Below are 19,397 nucleotides of genomic sequence, written 5' to 3'. Positions count from 1 at the left end.
TTGTGCTCAGGCCTATGGTGTATATTTTAAATGAGGTCTACATTTGTACCCACCGTGTCGTTTCGTACCTTTTCCTTTGATCTCCCCTTGTAAATAATGAAAAAAGTCTTGTCAATGAAAACAAACCTAAACGTACTGTTTTTAGCAAAAACTATGCAAATAATAGAGTTTTTAATACAGCAATTTATTGAGAATCGTTGTATCGTTTTTGAAAGTATTATTTAAAGTTTTTTCCATTGCAGTTTCTTATTTTGCAGATTATTTGTCTTTTATGTTGTTGTTCCAGAGGGCTGATTGGGTGATCCCAGCGGAGATGATGTCGGAGAAATGGATTCGCTTCTGACCTCTTCTCTAGGCAGATGCCACATCTGTTTGTCGGCAGAGGAAAAAATCAGGTAGAAAGCACTGCTGATCAGAAGCATAACAATGTTGATTATGAAAACATAGCCCCACTGATGCATAGTATTCTGAAAACATTTGAGATAACATTAGAGAAACCATTCGAGAAAACTAATAGGAAATCAGTTTTGCTTTACATAAATAAAAAAGTTTAAATTTAAAGCATAGAAAAGTTTCAAATTTTGACTTTACTTTTCAAAATATCAAAATGCAATCAAACTATTGCAGGATAACTTAGGATTACGCAACAAGGAAAGTAATCCTGTCATGATTTGTCCGCATTTTAGCATTTTGAAAAATAATTTAAGCATTTCAGTCTTCACGGTTTACTCTGGATTTACCTAAATTCCTTTTTTTCCATCCAATTCTTTAAATCCTGAATTTCCAATGTAGGTAAAAAAAAAATTCTCCAGAAGTACAGCGTCCTCAGAACCAATTTCGTTTCAATTTTTTATGTTGAAGTGATATAAAAAAAATGGCTTAATGCATGATAAACTAAGTGGTACAGTAAATATTAATTAGTGCTGTTAGTCAGCATTTCATATCAAAAAATGTCAACTCCTTATAGTTCTAGATCTAGTCAAAGAAGACTAAACCATTAACGAGTAATGGAAGATAATCTTTTAGGTCTCCTGTACAAATGAAAAAAAAACTGAAACAATTATCTTACCGCAATATATCGCTGGTTCAAAACTGAAACGACGTTTCTGCACTCACTTCTCATTGAAATAACATGAGAAGTTAGTGCAGAAGTGTCGTTTTAGTTTTGAACCAGCGATATGTTTTTGAAATAAGAAACTGTTTCGATAAACGTGACACCGAGTGCTAGCAGATTAAACAGGCGTTAAATTGAGAATTTAAAAAAGAGAATTCATAAGGATTTGATCAGATTATGACGATGATTTCTTCCACTTAACCCTTTTGAAGGCCGTGGTAAGTATACTTACCACCACGTTTTACTACTTTTAATTTAGGTTTCCATTTTTCAATAACTTCAGCTTTCCTGAAGTGAGTTTGAATAAAATTGGTAACCATTTGTCACTTTTATAAAACGTATAAAAGTTATAAAATACATAATTCCTTTTGAAGTTTGTAGCATTTAAGGAATTTATTTCATAAATAAAGAAAAATAAAAGTCAGTAAGCTCCTAATAAGTCATGTTAAATATATTTACAACAAAAAAAATGGTATTTTTATAAACTAAATGAGTTTTTTTATATCAATTACTGTTCTTAAAACAATTTCAATTCCAAAAATACATTAATTTACCTTTACTAGAAATAAAGGACCCGTTAAAGGGTTAACTGTGGTGTGATTTTCTGATTGTCCAAACTATCCCCAATATATCAACTCTTCACCGCTGAACTAAAAACATTATTTCAAATGTGAATTTCTATTTGCGGATGCTATGAATTCCATTCGTTCATATTCTATGAATAAATAAGTGAAGTATTCCCGCGAATACCCGTTGTGGGCCAAGAGGGTAATGGAGAAGAAGGCTCATCAATTTTATGGCCTACAGTCTCATTTTAGCAATGTGTTTAGCATTGTGCGCAACTCTTTCACTCATATTCAAAGAATATATGGTTGTTTTTCTGCTTAAATTGAATTTTTGTCTTTTTTCAACACATTTCAGTGCAATCAAGTGCGCTATTATAAACTAGAGATCTATAGAAAGATTAAATTTCTTAATTCGCTTTCATATTTTTTAGTGTTTTTAGCTACTGTTTAAGACTAAAACTGTTGCCTTTGTTGTTTCATCTGACACTTGAAAAATCCAAGTTCATCAGCCATTGGCCTTTTGCGAATTAAGAAGATGCGCCTTTCGCTTGACAAGATAATACCGCGAGGGTGAAAGTACGCCGTGGCTCACAACCCTACCAGTAGATGGCAGCAACACTCATTCATGAAGACGCTTACTCAATTTCGACTTAGATCTGATGGGGAAGGAAATTTTTTCCAGATCCGTATACCTATGGTACTCCTCAGCGGACCACAGGACTTGCACATTTTACGATCGTGTGATCTTAATGGAGTCGGAGAGTCCTGGAGTCAGATTGACTCTAGGCCTTTCTGAACCTGAGTCCAATTCTTTAACCATTAGGATACCACGACCTCAGAGTAAAACTAAAAATATTTGTGTATTAACAGCGACAAGTGCTGTAACATTCTAAAGATAACAATGTTGTAAAATATTTGGAAAAAAAATAAAGGCATGGAATGATCCTTAAAAAAATTCAGATTTTTCAAAAGGAAATTTCATTTCAGTTCCTGAAATTCCTTTGATTTCATCCTACGTTATTCGGGTATATCTTTATTCTTAGTCACCTGTGCAAACTATGAAATTTCAATTTATATGAACTCTTTCATTTCGTTATTTTTCCATCGCTTATCCTCGGATTACACAAATATAAAAAAAACATTTTTACCCCAAATTAAAAATATTGCTTTTTTCTGTCAATAAAATTTTTTAAATATTATTAATTGAGATATAGAGTACATGTTTCGTAAAAATTTAGTAACTTGCCGGGAAAAAAATATATTTATGAAAAGAGTTTACCTCGGGCTCAGTCAAAGATCCAACAACGGCAGATGTTATGAACCCTCCCAAACATGATGCAGTATTCATTATTCCCATTATAGTACCTAATAAAAGTAAATAACTTTATTATAAACATTTATTATAAAATAGTTTTTTTGCATTTAACTACACTATTTTAAAATTTAAAAAGAAAAATAGGATTAATTTCTAAAACCTCAAAGCTGTCAAAAACAATTCCTGAAAAGTGGAAGCACCAAAAAAAGGCAAAGCTCACATAGGTTCTGCAACATGTGAGCAGTTATGGCCAATAAGGCATTTAAAATAATGGGGTACTGTAAGATCCTCAAAAAAGACGAGAGACGAAACACTCACAAGAATGAGACTAGCTCGAGGCACTGAAAAGAACGGATCTAGTATGAAACACTCAAAATATTAGCAGCGATGCCAGCTTACTTCCGACAGTGGAAAAATATTTTCGAGTGGCAATTTTTTAATGTTTGATTCTTGGTTTAATAAATTCGATTTATAGGATTTTTACATACTACAACTTCTAAATAATTCAAAGGTTATACGCCCCTTTGCTGTCCTGAGAGTTATCACTCAATCAGTCTACATAACACACTTGGAAAAATATACGAAAAAATCTGCCACAGCAGAATAAAATCACTACTTACAGCCCTCCCCAACAAGCAGTATGGATTCCTACAAAAACTAGATACCATCAAACAGTTACTCCGAGTAACAGACTATACTAGCAGAACAATCATAAATAAAGAAACAATGCCTTTCCTGATGATATATCCAAAGTATTTGATAAAGTATGGCGCACTGGCACAATATATAAAATCATTCAGCTAAACTTTCCATCCGGCATAATCAAAGCCCTATCCTGTTACCTTTCTAATAGAACATTTCAAGTGAAAATTAAAAACGAAAAAGATGCCGATTATAATTGCATAACAGCCTATTACACAGATCACACTGGTATTATTATTAAACCCAGAAACCTAAATCTTGCTTTGCGAAAACTACAGGACCCTATATATACTGCTACCTTTCTAATAGAACATTTAAAGTGAAAATTAAAAACGAAAAATATGCCGATTATAATTGCATAACAGCCTATTACACAGATCACACTGGTATTATTATTAAACCCAGAAACCTAAATCTTGCTTTGCGAAAACTACAGGACCATCTATACAAAATAGAAGACTGGTGCTTAAAATGGAAAACTGCAGTCAACGCTGGAAAATCACAAATATTAATCATACAAAAAAGAAGAATTGAAATAGTTCCACAACTTCAACCAAAAATGTTCAATATCTCAATACCAACAGCAAAGAAAGCAAATTATCTTGGCCTTATAATCAATAGAAAACTCACCTGGAATGATCATATCAAAAGCACAATAAATAGCGCAAATGCAGCAATAATAGCCCTACAACCATTGATATATAATCAGAATATGTTACTTAAGCTAAAGAAGCTACTATATACAGCAATGATCCGCCCAATATTCACCTGCCTGGACAACAATACCTCAGCATCAACTGAAAAAATTTAACCAATGCCAAAACAAGATCCTTAGAAAAATAACCAGTGCAAGATGATTCATCTGGAATTCCAATATACATGGAGACATCAAAATAACAACTCTATATATACCAACTAAACGCATATTTTTTCGATAAATCCATAGAATGTAAAATAACAAATTTTAAGGAAATCTTTAAATTTGAAAATTATAACAAAAATAAAACCTGCAGACCAACAACTGCCCGTTTCACCTCCGACAACTCATATCATAACTATCAAAACAGATAACTATATCAACCCTTCTAAAAAATAACGTTTCCTCATGCTGACACAACTCAGAACAACTTCAAACAAACATAGTTTAGTGCGAGCTGCTCATTTTATTTTTGATTCCTCTTTAGTTATTCAAGCAAAGTGCTTGAAGCATTCACAGAAGCTATTCACAGATTCCTCCCGATGGTGTTCCTGCCTTGACGGGGCGGTGAGGNGTTATTCAAGCAAAGTGCTTGAAGCATTCACAGAAGCTAACCCACTGCCTGCTTACCTCAATTTTCAACCAAAATAGTGCGAAAGTTCCACGATGAATGGGATAGGGGCCGCTTTGCGGCCCAGGTGTCCTGTGAAATTAAAACATTAGGACAAGGACTTCAATTGTTTGTCAATGTTATTACATGTTTGTACTATCCCTGTTCTGCGCTGTCCTTTCTAAGGTGTAAAAATCTATTTAATGTAACTCATTGTGTTATAAGCAACGTAAATAGTTTTGCAACAATATTATTTACGACATACTCAAACTCTTTTACAATGGAGGTCGGGCAAAATATTTTTTCCCGTGGTAGTGTGCTAAAGTAAGAATTTTAAACCAATAGAAATATTTTAAGGCTTTTAAGAGTACTGACGTACAGAAACATTAACTATCCTGGCATTTTATGTATCAGTATAAATAATTTCTGTGTACTGGTGACCAAAATTCTTTTTTTATTAAAACAATAAATTAACTTGGCTAGCGCAAAAAATTTTTTTTTGTGCTAGAGAAGATAATTTATCGTAAGAATATTTTAAATACATGTCAAAATAAAGATATACTAACATATTTTTTTAAACTATGATAATTGTGTCGTTGTTTGAAGGTATATATATGTTACCGCGTATAACCGCAATCTAGAATATGTCAACTTTCACCGGTAAAGGTCAACAATCACATACTCGCTTTGATTAATGATTAAAAACTTTGTTTTGTTCGATTTGATGTTAATTTTTATTTTAATTTCCGATAAGGATAGGTTATGAAAAACGCAAGTTCTGAGAATACCAGACAATAACGCTTATATAGCGCCGGAAAATAACATTCATTTTCAACAAAAAAAAATCATCCGTGTAAGGAATACTCGGCAAGTGTGTGACGGACAGCGACACTTAACTTTCACAACTTCGGCGAAAGGGATACCGGACAAGTGTATCAGGCTTTGATAACTCTTAAAAAAACTCGCTATGTTTTAATTTTTTTTTAAAATTTTACTTAGAATGTTTTAAATTTCTAGCATATTTTATATGGCTACCATTAGACTGTTTTTTATACATTAAAAAATACCAAACTACATTTTTACTTGTAATTAGAGTGTTAGAAATAAATATGTAAAAGGGACACGTATGATAAATAAAATATATATATAAAAATAAAGTACTGTTCAATGACGTTATAGTAAAGCGTTGTGGTTTATAAATAAATTACAAAATTTTCTTTTAAAAAAATAATTAAAATTATATTAAACCAAAGCCATTTGCTTTGATAACTATTAAAAAAACTATTATTTTAGAATGTTTAAAACTTATTCTTTTTCTCACCCGCATACTCCGGTGACAAATCCATGACATTTATAAGGTAGCCACTGTAGCAGAATCCAGAAATGGCCATTACCAAAGCAAACAGTACTATGTGAGGCACAACATTACATCCAGAAATCATCACTAAAGTTAAGCCAATGGAAGATCCCACAGCAGCTGAATTGAAGAAAGGGAAGTACAATTTCTAAATGATACCTGCTGTCAACTACTACGTTTGTCAACTACTACGTGCCTGTCAACTACTACGTTTTTTGCCAAATATTTTATTCAGTGGTAGACATTTATAAATCAAAGCTTTCAAAATGTTTGGTTATTTTACCAACATTTTAAAAGCGTCAAAACGAGAGAGCTGGAACAAAGTGGCGTTACATATTAATTTTTATTCAAAAGTTTATATGAGACACAACTTTAATGCAGCGCTTAAGTGATCGCACTTTTAAAATATTTGCAAAATTGCCAAAAAAATCTGAAAGCTTTAAATTTTAGTTATCTGCCACTCTTAATTATCTCTCACCATATATTTTGAAAAAAGCATAGTAGTTGGCAGTTCTGTATTTTCATACCTATACATGCCAGCCAACTACAATGTTTATAGCAAAATATTATATTTAGAAACCAAACCCTTCAGAATTTTTGGTAATTTTGTCAACATTTAAAAATCCTCACCGCGAGCAAGCAGGATCATATTAGTGTTGTATATGAACTTTTAAATCATTTTTGGGTGGTGGTGTGGAAAATTAGCTTAAATAAATAAAAAACAATACATTAAAACATAAATTTAATTATCACTAGGATAAATTTTTACATAAAGCGTTGAAAGTAGGCAGGCCTGCATGCGAATTAAGTATGTTTCAAAACCAAAACTGACCCATTAATTCGTAGCGTCCTTTCAAAAGAACGGTTCAACTTTTCCAAAGAAAAAAATTTTTTTGGACGGAATAATTCGGTCTACCATAATACTTTAAAAACATCAACTTTAATATTTGAATTATAAATCATTTTCAAGACTAAAGAGATAAGAAGAAATATCTTATCAGTAAAAGCAAATAAATGTTGATATTTTTGTGGTCAAGAATTAATGCGTCAAAACCTAACATATAGTGCACATAGCTCTAAATAATGAAATCATCTATTTGGGGGACCGAAAAGTAATGTCCTTTCAGTGCATTTGATATTTCTTATCAAGAGATTATTTTTAATCAATAGTTTATTCACCCTCGTTAGCAACAACCTTTCAATGCCGGATCGAAAATGAATAGAAATGGATCGAAAAAATAACTGACGAATGAAATGACTTTAAGTCTAACGAATATCTTATGCTCCGAAACGACATAACTTTCCTGACCCCTAAATATGTTAACTCTTTGCACTCCGATGAACCCACTGAGTCACCATCGACAGTCATCACTTTTGAATTAAGAAATTTATAACTTAATAATTAGTAAGCACATTATTTTAAGAGTTTCAACAATTTATAATAATACTACATTGTGTACTTTAAATGCTATAGAGTTGATATTAGATTCAACAGCAATAGAAAGTACTCGATGTGCACAGGGTTAACCCCTTGTACAACACAAATATCCTATTTTGTGGAGAATGGTAAAGTGCGCAAAATAAAAACTGACCACTCTGAATAATTTTAAAAATACGACTTATTTACAACTCGATTTCTCAGGAACTAAACTAACGATTTCGCTCAAATCTTGTATTTTGCCATTTACCACATTGCTGACCGGTCACGAGTTAACTCGTGTTTACGTGGCCAAGCGTTGGTGACCGGTCACGAGTTAACTCGTGTTTTCATTAGCAGTGATCTCGCGGTGACTATTTAAAAAAGTGGGCGTAATTTTCATAACTTTTCAAGTTTTACCATTTAATTATCTACCACTTTATTATAACTTTACGAAACTTGATATACTTGCAAAACTTGTGCACGGCCGGGTCGTCGTATCAGCAGAGGCATACAAACTGTATATAATTGTAAATACTTGTAAATAATGTTTATTTTCTATTCAATTTTTTCCCAGACTTGTACTTACCTGTACTTAAATATTTTTAATCTCATTATTACTGTTATTCAATTGTTCATATCCTTAATTTTAATTGTAATAATCATGATTTGAGCTGCCCGCGCAGATATCTCAAGCCGCCAACTGCCTTGTACTCCTCCTTTTATCTTTCTTCAATGCCATTAATACCAGTCGCTCTAGAGCACAACTACAGATGAAGAGGTCAAGTGCCCGCTAGCGCGGGATGGCACCTCAACAAATCCAGATCGTCGTCGTCGATGTTATACTTCGTATCCTACGGCATTAGAAGCTTTTAAAATTTATTTATATTGTTTTACTACCACATACGCTTTCAGAACAATATCCGGGCACATAATAGTGAGAAAAGTTGCCGATCAGCAATGTCTTAAAAAAGAAATCTTTTAACATGATGTAAAAATTTATTTACCTTACAAGTATTTTCGACTGAAATAGAATAAAATAATCAGGAAAATTAATGTTTACTGAAAGTTTCATTTTGTATGGAATTATCTTTGGATAAACGAATGGTGAACTGCGCAAGAATTTTGGAGAATATGGTGAAATGCGCAAAAACTAAAAGTAACGTTTAGAGGTCCAAATTTTAGATCGCTCTCTTAATTTAACTATTGGGACCATGTTTCACAGATTGCGGTGTATTTTGGGTTCAGAAATCGCAAATTCGTAGTTTAAAGATACGTTTATTTAAAGAAAGTACATTTTTATGTCTGATTTCATAACTTAAAATAACATCTGCACTAATTAATTTGCATATTTGAGGTCACCCCTACGAATCATTAATATTGAGTTGAACGTGAAGACACAATCATTAGCTCACAACTTATTTAAGCTGAAGTGTTTATTTTTTTCTGCACTGCACATATATAAAATAAGTCAATAACAGTTCATGTACTAACGTAAACATACCTACTGTGTTGAAAAAACGTCGTGCGAATATAACTGTTACAAGGTTCCTTCTGAGAATTACATCCGATATGTAACCACTAAACACACCTGTCATTGCTTCCAGTAAATATGGGAATGAGGACAGCAAGCCGTTCTGCAAAACACAATCGTTATTATTGGAATCGATAAAAAGTAATTAAATGTCCATACGCAACAGTATTTCACTCAATTATACATTTTGTGTTAAACGTTTTGATAACTGTGTTATTAAACTTGAGCGTGAAGCAAAATTGAGATTTCATACATTTAAGTGATGTTGCTAAATACATTTTATATCTATGAATCATCCCGATCAAGAAATCATGCTGTTTAAGGACACTACAATTGTAAGTGTTATATAAAAAGTATATCGAAAAATTCCGCTCGAAGTAATAAATCATGAAAAGAAATATATACTTATATATATAAGAAACGAGAGAAGTGGTAGAAACTGACCCTTTAATGTATATATCAGATACACTTTAGTCAGGGCTGAAAGCGGGACGGAAAAGAGAAAATACTGGTAGAAGAACTATTTCAATATTGGATAATATTCGGGAGGAGTTAATCTATTCTCAACAATAACAATTCACTGTAAGGAAATTTTTCACGGCGAAGAAGAAATTCAATATAAAAATTGCATCCGTTAAAAACAATTGGTAGTTTTGGATTTTCATTATTCCCGGAAAAAAACTAAAAAATGAAATTTATTTGTTACCAGTTTTTACTCTTTTCCGTTCTCAATATATATAGGCTTTCAGCCCTGACTGTAGTTAAGTCTGTCTAATACTTCCATTAAAAGTTTCAATATGCATGCACATGCTTTTTTTTCGCAATTGTATATAGAAATGGTTATCTACTCGCATTAATAAAAAAATATTTTCTAGCGGTAATGAAATTAAAGATACTTTTAGTGTTTTTCTTTATTTTAAGTAGTTTTTCTGCCACTATATATGGAAAATTCAAAGTATCATATTAAATGCAATTTTTTTGCGCTTAGTTTCTTCGCGACTCTTTTAAAAAGTAAGTGTAATTATCCTTATATTACAAGTTTTACTATTCAATTCGCTGCTCAAGAAACTTTTAGTAGAATTGATTCAAACTTTGCAGAAAGCAAAGGCAGTTGAAGCGGAGCAGTTGATACATTTGTGTATATGATGCGCCCTTTTAATCTAGAACGTTACCATTGAATTTAAGGGAATTAAAGTACCCTGCCAGTTTTATTTTACTAATAAAGCAACCTGTCACATAATTGTAAAATAAGGTGTGCAGTTTCAAGAACAGGACTTTCCGGTGGACCTAATTAATCTAATCCAGGTGTTTCCAACTTATATGAGGCCGAGGGCCACAATTAAAAACACCAGTCAAATGGTGGCCCGCAACTTTGTCAAAACTTTGCATAGGACCCTTTTATATTTGAAGGAACGTTAAATATTACTGTCAGATTTTTAACAAGCTGTTCAAAACAAAAGTATTGAATTACAAGTAATAATAATCATTTTCTTGAATGCAAAACCTGAGAAATAAAATATTTTGCACCGTTGGTATGTTAAGTTCCACAGAAACGAAGAAATTAGTTTTTTTAACGGAAGAAAAGTATTTTAAGCCCAAATAGATTTTTTACAAAAATTGTCAGCAAAAAATGAAGACTTATATATTTTAGTTCGCGGGCCACAAAGAAAAGCTTCGTGGGCCGGATGCGGCCCGCAGGCAGCCAGTTGGTACCCACTGATCTAATCAATCAATCAATCTAATTAATTATGCAATCAATCTAATCAATCCGGTAGATCATGTCAACTTCTCTCCACGCATGAATTCTCGATAGAGGAATGAGGAAATAAATAATTACAGTTATTGATTTTTTATTTTTATTTTGACAGATTTTACTGACTGTACAAGTCATACGGATCTTGATACCTGCTTCAAATATGGTCTTTGCCCATTCATCATGTCCTCAGCGGTCATCATAAATTGCATCAAAAGTAGAAGTAATTTTATAGTTGGTAGTATAATATGCATAAAATTACTATTGTCAACTTCGACTCAAAATCTTGATGGAATATTTTTAATCAAACAATTTTACTTACCGACTCGAGATCAAAATGTAAAATATCGTAAAAGAACTGGGGTAGATGATTGAGAAGCGTATAGTAGCACCAATCAATTCCAATTTGCGCAATCACAACTGCCCACAAAGGTCTTGACTTGAGGGCTCTTTTCCAAGGAAAGGATGGTAGCTGTGAAAGATATAAGAATAACAAACTTACAAGCATATTTTGATTTTAAATAATTTTTCAAGAAACTACATGTAAATGAATCAAAATATCTTGCGATACGTCTCTATGTTCCAGCTTTCTCACTGCGAGGCTTTTAAAACGTTGGTATGTTTGTCAAAATATCTTGCAGTTTTAGCTTTTATAGGTCTATCAATTTATAAGACATTTCGTAAAGAGCGTAGTAGTTGGCAGCCCTGTATTTTGAGGATTTTATATAAATTTTAATGTTTTAATCCACGGAGTTTTTACCTGCTCGCAAAAATTAAAAATATTTTGATCACAGTCTTCAATTTGATTTCACAAACTCTGATTAACGCATTCACGCCGGGAAAAGAGAAAATACTGATAGAAGAACTATTTCAGTATTAGATAATATTCTGGAGGAGTTAATCTATTCTCAACAATAACAATTCACTGTAAGGAAATCTATCACGGCGAAGAAGCAATTCAATATAAAAATTGCATCAGTTAAAAACAATTGGTAGTTATGGATTTTTATTATTCCCGGAAAAAAAACTGAAAAATGAAATTTATTGTTACCAGTTTTTACTCCGGTGCCCTGCCAAGATGAGACATTCTAGTGTGACCCACCGGTGGGTCACCCCGGCGTGAACGTGTTGAACTAAATTGCGGAGCCAGCAAGGTTTGGCGCCTATGTATAGTAAGCATGGAAAGAAATTATGCTCACAAGTATTATGTAACTTCTCGAAAACCTGAATAGCGTTTCGATCCGTGCTCAGAGTTTGTTTTCATTATTTTACACGGTATTACGAGCAATCCTATTGCTATTAAATACCTCGCAGAATAAGTAACCAATTTTGGAATCAAACGAATTATCATTGGGATTTTTGAAGGATATCTTATCATACTTTTATTTGTTGAAGTGGTAGTTTCAATTTGTTTTAAATACCATTATTTTAAATAATTTAAAATTTTTTTCCTTTCTTTCAAAGTCATTACAATAAAAGAAAAATCGTCGCAAAACGCAAAAACTAAGATTAATGCAGAGATGCCAACTGCTCCGGACACGCCAGTTTAATTTTAAAAACGGTAAATAACTACAAACTAAAATATGCAAATATTTGATTAATTTTGCTTACTTTTTAACAGATTAAACATGACTTTGCTTTGATAAAGTGGTAAATATATAAGCTTACGGATTGCTTAGAAATAGTGGTAGATAACAATCTAATAAATTGAATTTATTAAACAAAGAATCATAATTAATAAACTACCACTCTATAATATTTATTCTCCGTCCGGAGCAAGTTGGCATCTCTGCTAATGTAACAACCGTAAACTAGAATTATTTTACTCAGTTTGAAACTTCTTGTACAAATTTCGTAAACTGCTCCATCAATTAGAGACAGAGAAATAATTTCTAGGCTTCTGTGATTTTCGGTTCAAAAATTGGAATTTCGTGATAATAATCAGTTTTGGGACTTTCTCTTTCAGCAAAATTTAAAGCATTGGTGTGCAACATTATTCTGACTTCCAAGGAAAAATTGCCCACAATATTTTAATTTAAAACTTTCAGTAAATTTAACTTCTAAAAAATATCTACGAAGGATAAAATAAGCGAAAATATACTATGGAACAATTGAAATTTTTTTAAATTTATTATAATTTAGTTTTATATATTTAAGACAAACTATATTTATTCAAGACACACGTAAAATCTCATTGCAAAATTTAGCGGATATCTGCGATTTACAGGACAATGAAAGTAAATATATAACCAGTGGTTCCTTGGGTTTTGGAAACAACGCCAATCAGAGAAATGCTTACGTTATCCAAAAGACAAGTGAACGACTGCTCTTTGTTCTTGTTTCTCTGATATTTTTGTTTCACAAATGTTTTAAATTTTACATTGCAATTCCTTAAAGAAATGCTTTCAAAAAAGTTCGCAGCCACGCTGTCTCTGGTGTGTTATTCTAAAGGTGCCAACTTTCTACTTTTTTTGAAAAAATTTCTTCCAGTGTTGGTTAAGTTTATGTTTTGATGTATAATTCTTTGTTTTGTAAGAAGACGCTGTTAAAATATTGGAATGTTTGCCAACATTTATGTATGTTAGCTTTTATTTGTCTACCGCTTTACAAGACGTTTAGAAGAAAGCGTAGTAGTTGCCAGCCCTGTATTTCAAGCAATTTTCATCAATTTTAATGTTTTAACGTTTCAATCCACAAAGTTTTTAAACGCTCGCAAAATATAACATTCCTACATCTCATTCTCGGAGCCGGCAAGGTTCGCACCCATGTATATTTGGTATAAAAAAATTATGAAGTTCACAAGTATTATGCAATACCTCTAAATCCTGATTAACGTTTTGATTGCTCGTTATATATTCTAATTCCTCTTCCGACATAAAAGGATGTTCCTTAGGTGTGTCTGTTACCAAGAAGACCCAGAGCAAGCAAAATAACAACCCAACCAATCCTGAAACACAAATTTAAACAAAGAAACAAAAATAAAGTTAAACTTGGGTGTTATATTTATGTTACTGTGAACGACTAAAACTGTAGGCTGTTGTTTTCCACCGGTGAATGTTGACAATCATAAAGTCGCTTTGCTACATGCCCTAAACATATACTGGGTCTAGTTGTGTTTCACTGCCCGGTATGCCCTTCAATGTTGTTTTAAGGTTAAGTGCCACTGCCCGGTATGCCAACGCCTCCTATAACTGAAAGCCTCCACACGATTTTTTATAGGTAGTCCGATCAGACCACTGTGAAGGATATCCACTTACCGAACGAGTCATTTAATACATAATATAGTTAAAAAAAGAAAGTGGTAGCAAATATATGACTAAAACTTTATTTTTTTTATGAATATTATTGGCTTACCCTATTCACTTGTCAACCACTACAGATTCAATTCTCGAATATATATGATAAATTTCTCTCAATTACTTTTATAAAAGAGCAATTTTAATTGGAAAGATCGCGTCAAAACAGTTATCAACAAAGCACAAGCAACCTGTCACAGATTACAAATCCTTCTTCAGAACCACAAAATGAAACTCAGACTTAAACGTTTACTCTTCTTCTCGATGATCCGTCCCATCCTAACTTATGCATCTCCAGCTTTGTGCAACATCTCCACATCACTCCTTAAAAAACTCAAAATATGCCAGAATAAAATCCTCAGGAAAATATCAAAAGCAAGATGGTTTATCCGCAATAAAAACATACATCGCGACCTCAACATANCCGGTATGCCCTTCATCAATGTTGTTTTAAGGTTTAGTGCCACTGTCCGGTATGCCCTTCATCAATGTTGTTTTAAGGTTTAGTGCCACTGTCCGGTATGCCCTTCATCAATGTTGTTTTAAGGTTTAGTGCCACTGTCCGGTATGCCCTTCATCAATGTTGTTTTAAGGTTTAGTGCCACTGTCCGGTATGCCCTTCATCAATGTTGTTTTAAGGTTTAGTGCCACTGTCCGGTATGCCCTTCATCAATGTTGTTTTAAGGTTAAGTGCCACTGCCCGGTATGCCCTGCATCAATGTTTTTTAAGGTTAAGTGCCACTGCCCGGTATGCCCTTCATCAATGTTGTTTTAAGGTTTAGTGCCACTGTCCGGTATGCCCTTCATCAATGTTGTTTTAAGGTTAAGTGCCACTGCCCGGTATGCCCTTCATCAATGTTGTTTTAAGGTTAAGTGCCACTGCCCGGTATACCCTACATCAATATTTCTTAAGTTCAAGTGCCACTGCTCAGTATGCATTTAACCGGTACTTCGAGCACTGATGTTTCTCCTAATCTATCATCAGCAGATGTTAGAATATCGAATAAATATAATACCATAAATGAATAAATTACTTTCAAATCGTATATAACAAATATTTCGGACATTCACCGAAGTGACTATGTGAAAGTTGACATTCTCAAGATTTCGGTAATTCTCTTTAACACACACTCACTCTCTCACACACCCACACCCAAACACACACATATTGGCTGATCTCATAAATACGTAAAAAAAATATTTTATAATTTTATTTACGAAAATAAATTTTAAGATTTAAAATTGGCAATTTTCGTCTTTTCGTTTTTTAAATCTCTTTTCCTTAAAACTTTGACTAACCAGTTCAAAAATTGTTGTTAAGCTGCTTAGTTTTTCAGAATATTGCGTCATTGAGCACGCTGTTATGAAACTGGAAATACTTATTTTTAGTTTTCGAAAAAAAAAAAGGCTTTCTTCTGGAAGACAATTGATGTGAACACAACTGATTCAATTTTAAATTGATTTCAGAATGTTTTTGAGGATAAGTAATCAACCATCATATATGCGCGTTGATAAAAAAAAAAAAAAAAAAAAAAAAACATTTTTCTGAAAAATGTCAGATAATTTTTTTTCTTCTGGTTAATGCATTATTTTTCCAATATATCAGAGGTAAGAAATGTACAGCTTCTAGCTCTCATATTAGTTAATATTTAACTATATAGATTACGAGAATATGAAAATTGATAGAATTTAATAACGTACTGCCATCTATTGAGCATAAGATAAATTAAAATACTGCAGTGTAGCAGTTCTAGCAGTCTTTTATAGTCGGATATAAGAGCCTTTTTTGCACACTTTTCGGTTTGCTAATGTTCAACAATAGAAAAATAAAGAAAAAGAATAGATAAATTGATTTACCAGTCAAATAAAAGACAGAGGGCCAGCCTCCCAATATCTTCGAGTTGCATAGAAATCCAGTGACTATCATTGTTATGAAAATACCCACATTGATGCCACTCATAACGATATTCTGCAAAAGGCTCTTTTCTGTGCTTGGAAACCATAATCCCATGAGGTTAAATATTGCAGGAAAACAAACACCCTGCAAAATTTACTCCATTTCTAGTATTTTCTATTTATTGCACATTTCACAATGTAAAATAATGTTAATAATGGAATAAAGAAGGAAACAAAGAAACCAGAAATAGAGTGAAAGGAAGGTGAATGTCTAAGAGATGCATAACTGCCAACATTCACGCATTTGGCCTAAAGTTTTATTTCTATATTTAAAGTGGTAGTAAAATGTGTGCTTTCAGTATATTCTTTGCATTTATAAACTTAATTTATAATCTTTATGACCACCACTATTTTTAAAAAATTAATCAGGCATAATAGTATGTAATACTATTGTAGTAGGCTGTTTTTTCATAATGCAACGCATATTTTAACTAAAATTGTAATTTAAATTTACTTTAACTAGGGAAGATGATTTATTTAGATCAATGAGAGCTGGAAAAATGGGATTTTCCGTTAATCTGGGGGGAAAATAAATAATGATGGCAAATTTCAGATGGCTATTGGCAATTTTAAAGATTATAATATCACTTTAATTGTAACTATTAAGCTGACTATTTTTGAAACGTAGATAGTTGTTCTTTAATTATAAATGCATTTTCATTGATAGAAATAAGTGCTGTCTATATCTCAAAGCTGAAGGGACGTTAAAAAAATTTCGCGATTGTAAGTTTCAGAGATAACTATAACAAGTTCAGAACTGATTGTGCTCTAAAAAGTCGAAAAATATATTGAAAAATATTTCTCTATAAAGTAGAGTCATGAAAAACACAAAAATAACTACTACTAATAAATATTTATGGAACGATAGTTGATTATAAGTCTGAATACAACAATGATAATTTGAAAGAAAAAAATAATGATGCATTAAATAGAAAAGAATTGGTGGACAATAAACCTTGGTTGGGATTTTACCAAAACAAAATTTCTTTTCTGTTTCGAAACAAATTCGACACAACAAGGTTTTGAGAAGAAACATTTCGACATAGGATTTTACATTTACATTAGGTGGGTATATAATGCTAAGGGGAATATATTTTTTTCATATAACAAGATTTTCGAGCTATAGAGAGTAGTATAAATAATAATTTTTTTTGTTCTTCCTTTAACTCGTTCTTAAATTTTTCCCAGTGAGGGCCATCCAAGAATGTCTGACGAGAATTTAGCGAGGGCTGTTGCTCTGCAATATCTTTGGTTTTTTTAAAAAATCTAAATCTGGATACAACATATATTTTTACACTTTTTTCAACAAATTAAATATCTTGTTCAGTAAGGAATATATCTTGTTCATATAAGGAATACTCATCTATATCTATCCATGCTCATATGGGGAACAAATTTTTTGTAGCATTTACACAAATATTTAATTTTATCCAATACAGGTATGGGGATTTCTAATTTGAAATTAATTTTGTTTCATAAAGAACAGATATTTCTCGAAATAATGTATTTTGACTGAATGTATGAGTTTGTATTGAAGGTGTAGGTTTTTAAACATACTCGAACACTTTGCCTGCTCTTTGGAAAACAACACTTATGACGAAAGGCAAATGACCTTCACGTATTGCATCCTAAATTGAAAGGATCAACTTCTTCCTACCACCCCTTACGCAGCAGAAAAGTGGAAACACTTAGTACTCACTCAAGTGAATTTTAAAACATCCTGGTTAGGAATATATTATTCAATTGCATTAAAAAAAATGCAGCTTGTAGAGATTACAGATCTAATATCAGCAACTCTGAAATATCTTTTATCTGTTTAAAAATCTCGTGCAACAAAACAGCAAAAAATTATTTCCCCAATGATATTTATTTGCCATATCAATCAACAAAGGACCACTAGGGCAGAATGATACCCGTCTTTTGGAGTTCCCTCTTAAATATAAATATTTAAATAATCGGAATAAACTTCTGAAAGATTATTTCTATTATCGAAATAATCTTTCAGTTTAAGAGTTTATTTATTTACTTTCGGAAGTTGATTTTCCCAATTGGTAGAGAAATCACAGTTTGTCTACGGTAAGAACTCCTCCCGCCACAAAGTCTGAACCTGTCCTAAGAGTTACCCCTCGCTCCTTACTGAAAAATTAGACCTTGTTACCATTACCATAGTCACCGCCACGGGTTCAGACAAATAGCATGGGGAGTTATAGCTTTAGACAAACTATAGTTCCTTTCCTCTCCCCTACACTTTAACATATTTTTTTTTTGTTTTAATTATGTTAAATGAACTTAATTTATATGGGATTTGGTTAATTTTTATTAGCTTTCTTGAGGATTCAAGGGTATTAAATAAATATTTTATGCTAGGAAAATAACAGTTCTGATAGTACCTGACCTGCGCTGCACCCATCAGCATTCGGACCAGTATGAGAAGATGGAAGCTGTTATAGGCTGAAAATGGAATGAGTAGTGTAAGTATCAGAGAGATCGTGAGTCCGATGAAAAAAACCCACTTTCCGCTGAATGTCTCAGAGAATCTGCCACCAGGTATCTGCATTAGGCTGAATATGTAATAGAATGAACCCAGAACTTGAGCTTGCATTGAAGGCGGCCAATTGAATTCTCCATCCTGAAAGATATGTAGAAAACTAATAAGAATTATTATCCTAGCAGAAAATTGGAGGAAATGTAGGACATGTAAGCAATAACCAAAGGAATGATTATGTGAATTAAAAAATTTATTAATATTGCTGGGGAACAACAATTTTCTGTTGCTTGATATTTTTTATAGGAAAAAAATTCTTAAATACCTTCGAATTGCTGCCTTCAAATCCGCAATCGGTTTTTCAAAATGCAAGAAAAAGAAGAAATGAAAAAGAAAAAAAAGAGAAACTCATTTTCTAAGAAATATTATAATGAAAAAACAATTAAAATCTTTAACTTCTTAAAAAAAAAATTAAAAGGAAGAAAAGATATAATCTAGTCATCTCACACGTTATATCCGGCAAAATAGTGCTTTCCAATAGTGTAAACACACACACACGTATATATATATATATATATATATATATATATATATA

At 32.3% G+C, this 19,397-nt stretch overlaps 1 protein-coding gene across 1 annotated transcript in view; it reads right to left on the bottom strand.

Moving 5' to 3' along the window:
• Positions 1 to 202: 202 nt before the first annotated feature.
• Positions 203 to 19,397, bottom strand: part of LOC107450589 (sialin) — a 22,104-nt gene continuing 2,909 nt past the window's right edge. Inside the window, exons 3-10 of the mRNA XM_043055019.2 lie at positions 18,713 to 18,946; positions 16,219 to 16,402; positions 13,882 to 14,012; positions 11,388 to 11,537; positions 9,283 to 9,415; positions 6,326 to 6,481; positions 2,960 to 3,045; positions 203 to 467 (exon numbers count right to left, since the gene is read on the bottom strand). Of these exons, the coding sequence (XP_042910953.2) occupies positions 270 to 467; positions 2,960 to 3,045; positions 6,326 to 6,481; positions 9,283 to 9,415; positions 11,388 to 11,537; positions 13,882 to 14,012; positions 16,219 to 16,402; positions 18,713 to 18,946 (1,272 nt within the window). The 3' untranslated portion in view covers positions 203 to 269. The remainder of the gene's footprint in view (positions 468 to 2,959; positions 3,046 to 6,325; positions 6,482 to 9,282; positions 9,416 to 11,387; positions 11,538 to 13,881; positions 14,013 to 16,218; positions 16,403 to 18,712; positions 18,947 to 19,397) is intronic.

The sequence above is a fragment of the Parasteatoda tepidariorum genome, chromosome 6 (genome assembly GCF_043381705.1).
Source record: "Parasteatoda tepidariorum isolate YZ-2023 chromosome 6, CAS_Ptep_4.0, whole genome shotgun sequence".
NCBI lineage: Eukaryota > Metazoa > Arthropoda > Arachnida > Araneae > Theridiidae > Parasteatoda > Parasteatoda tepidariorum.
This window is presented reverse-complemented; position numbering and strand designations above follow the sequence as displayed.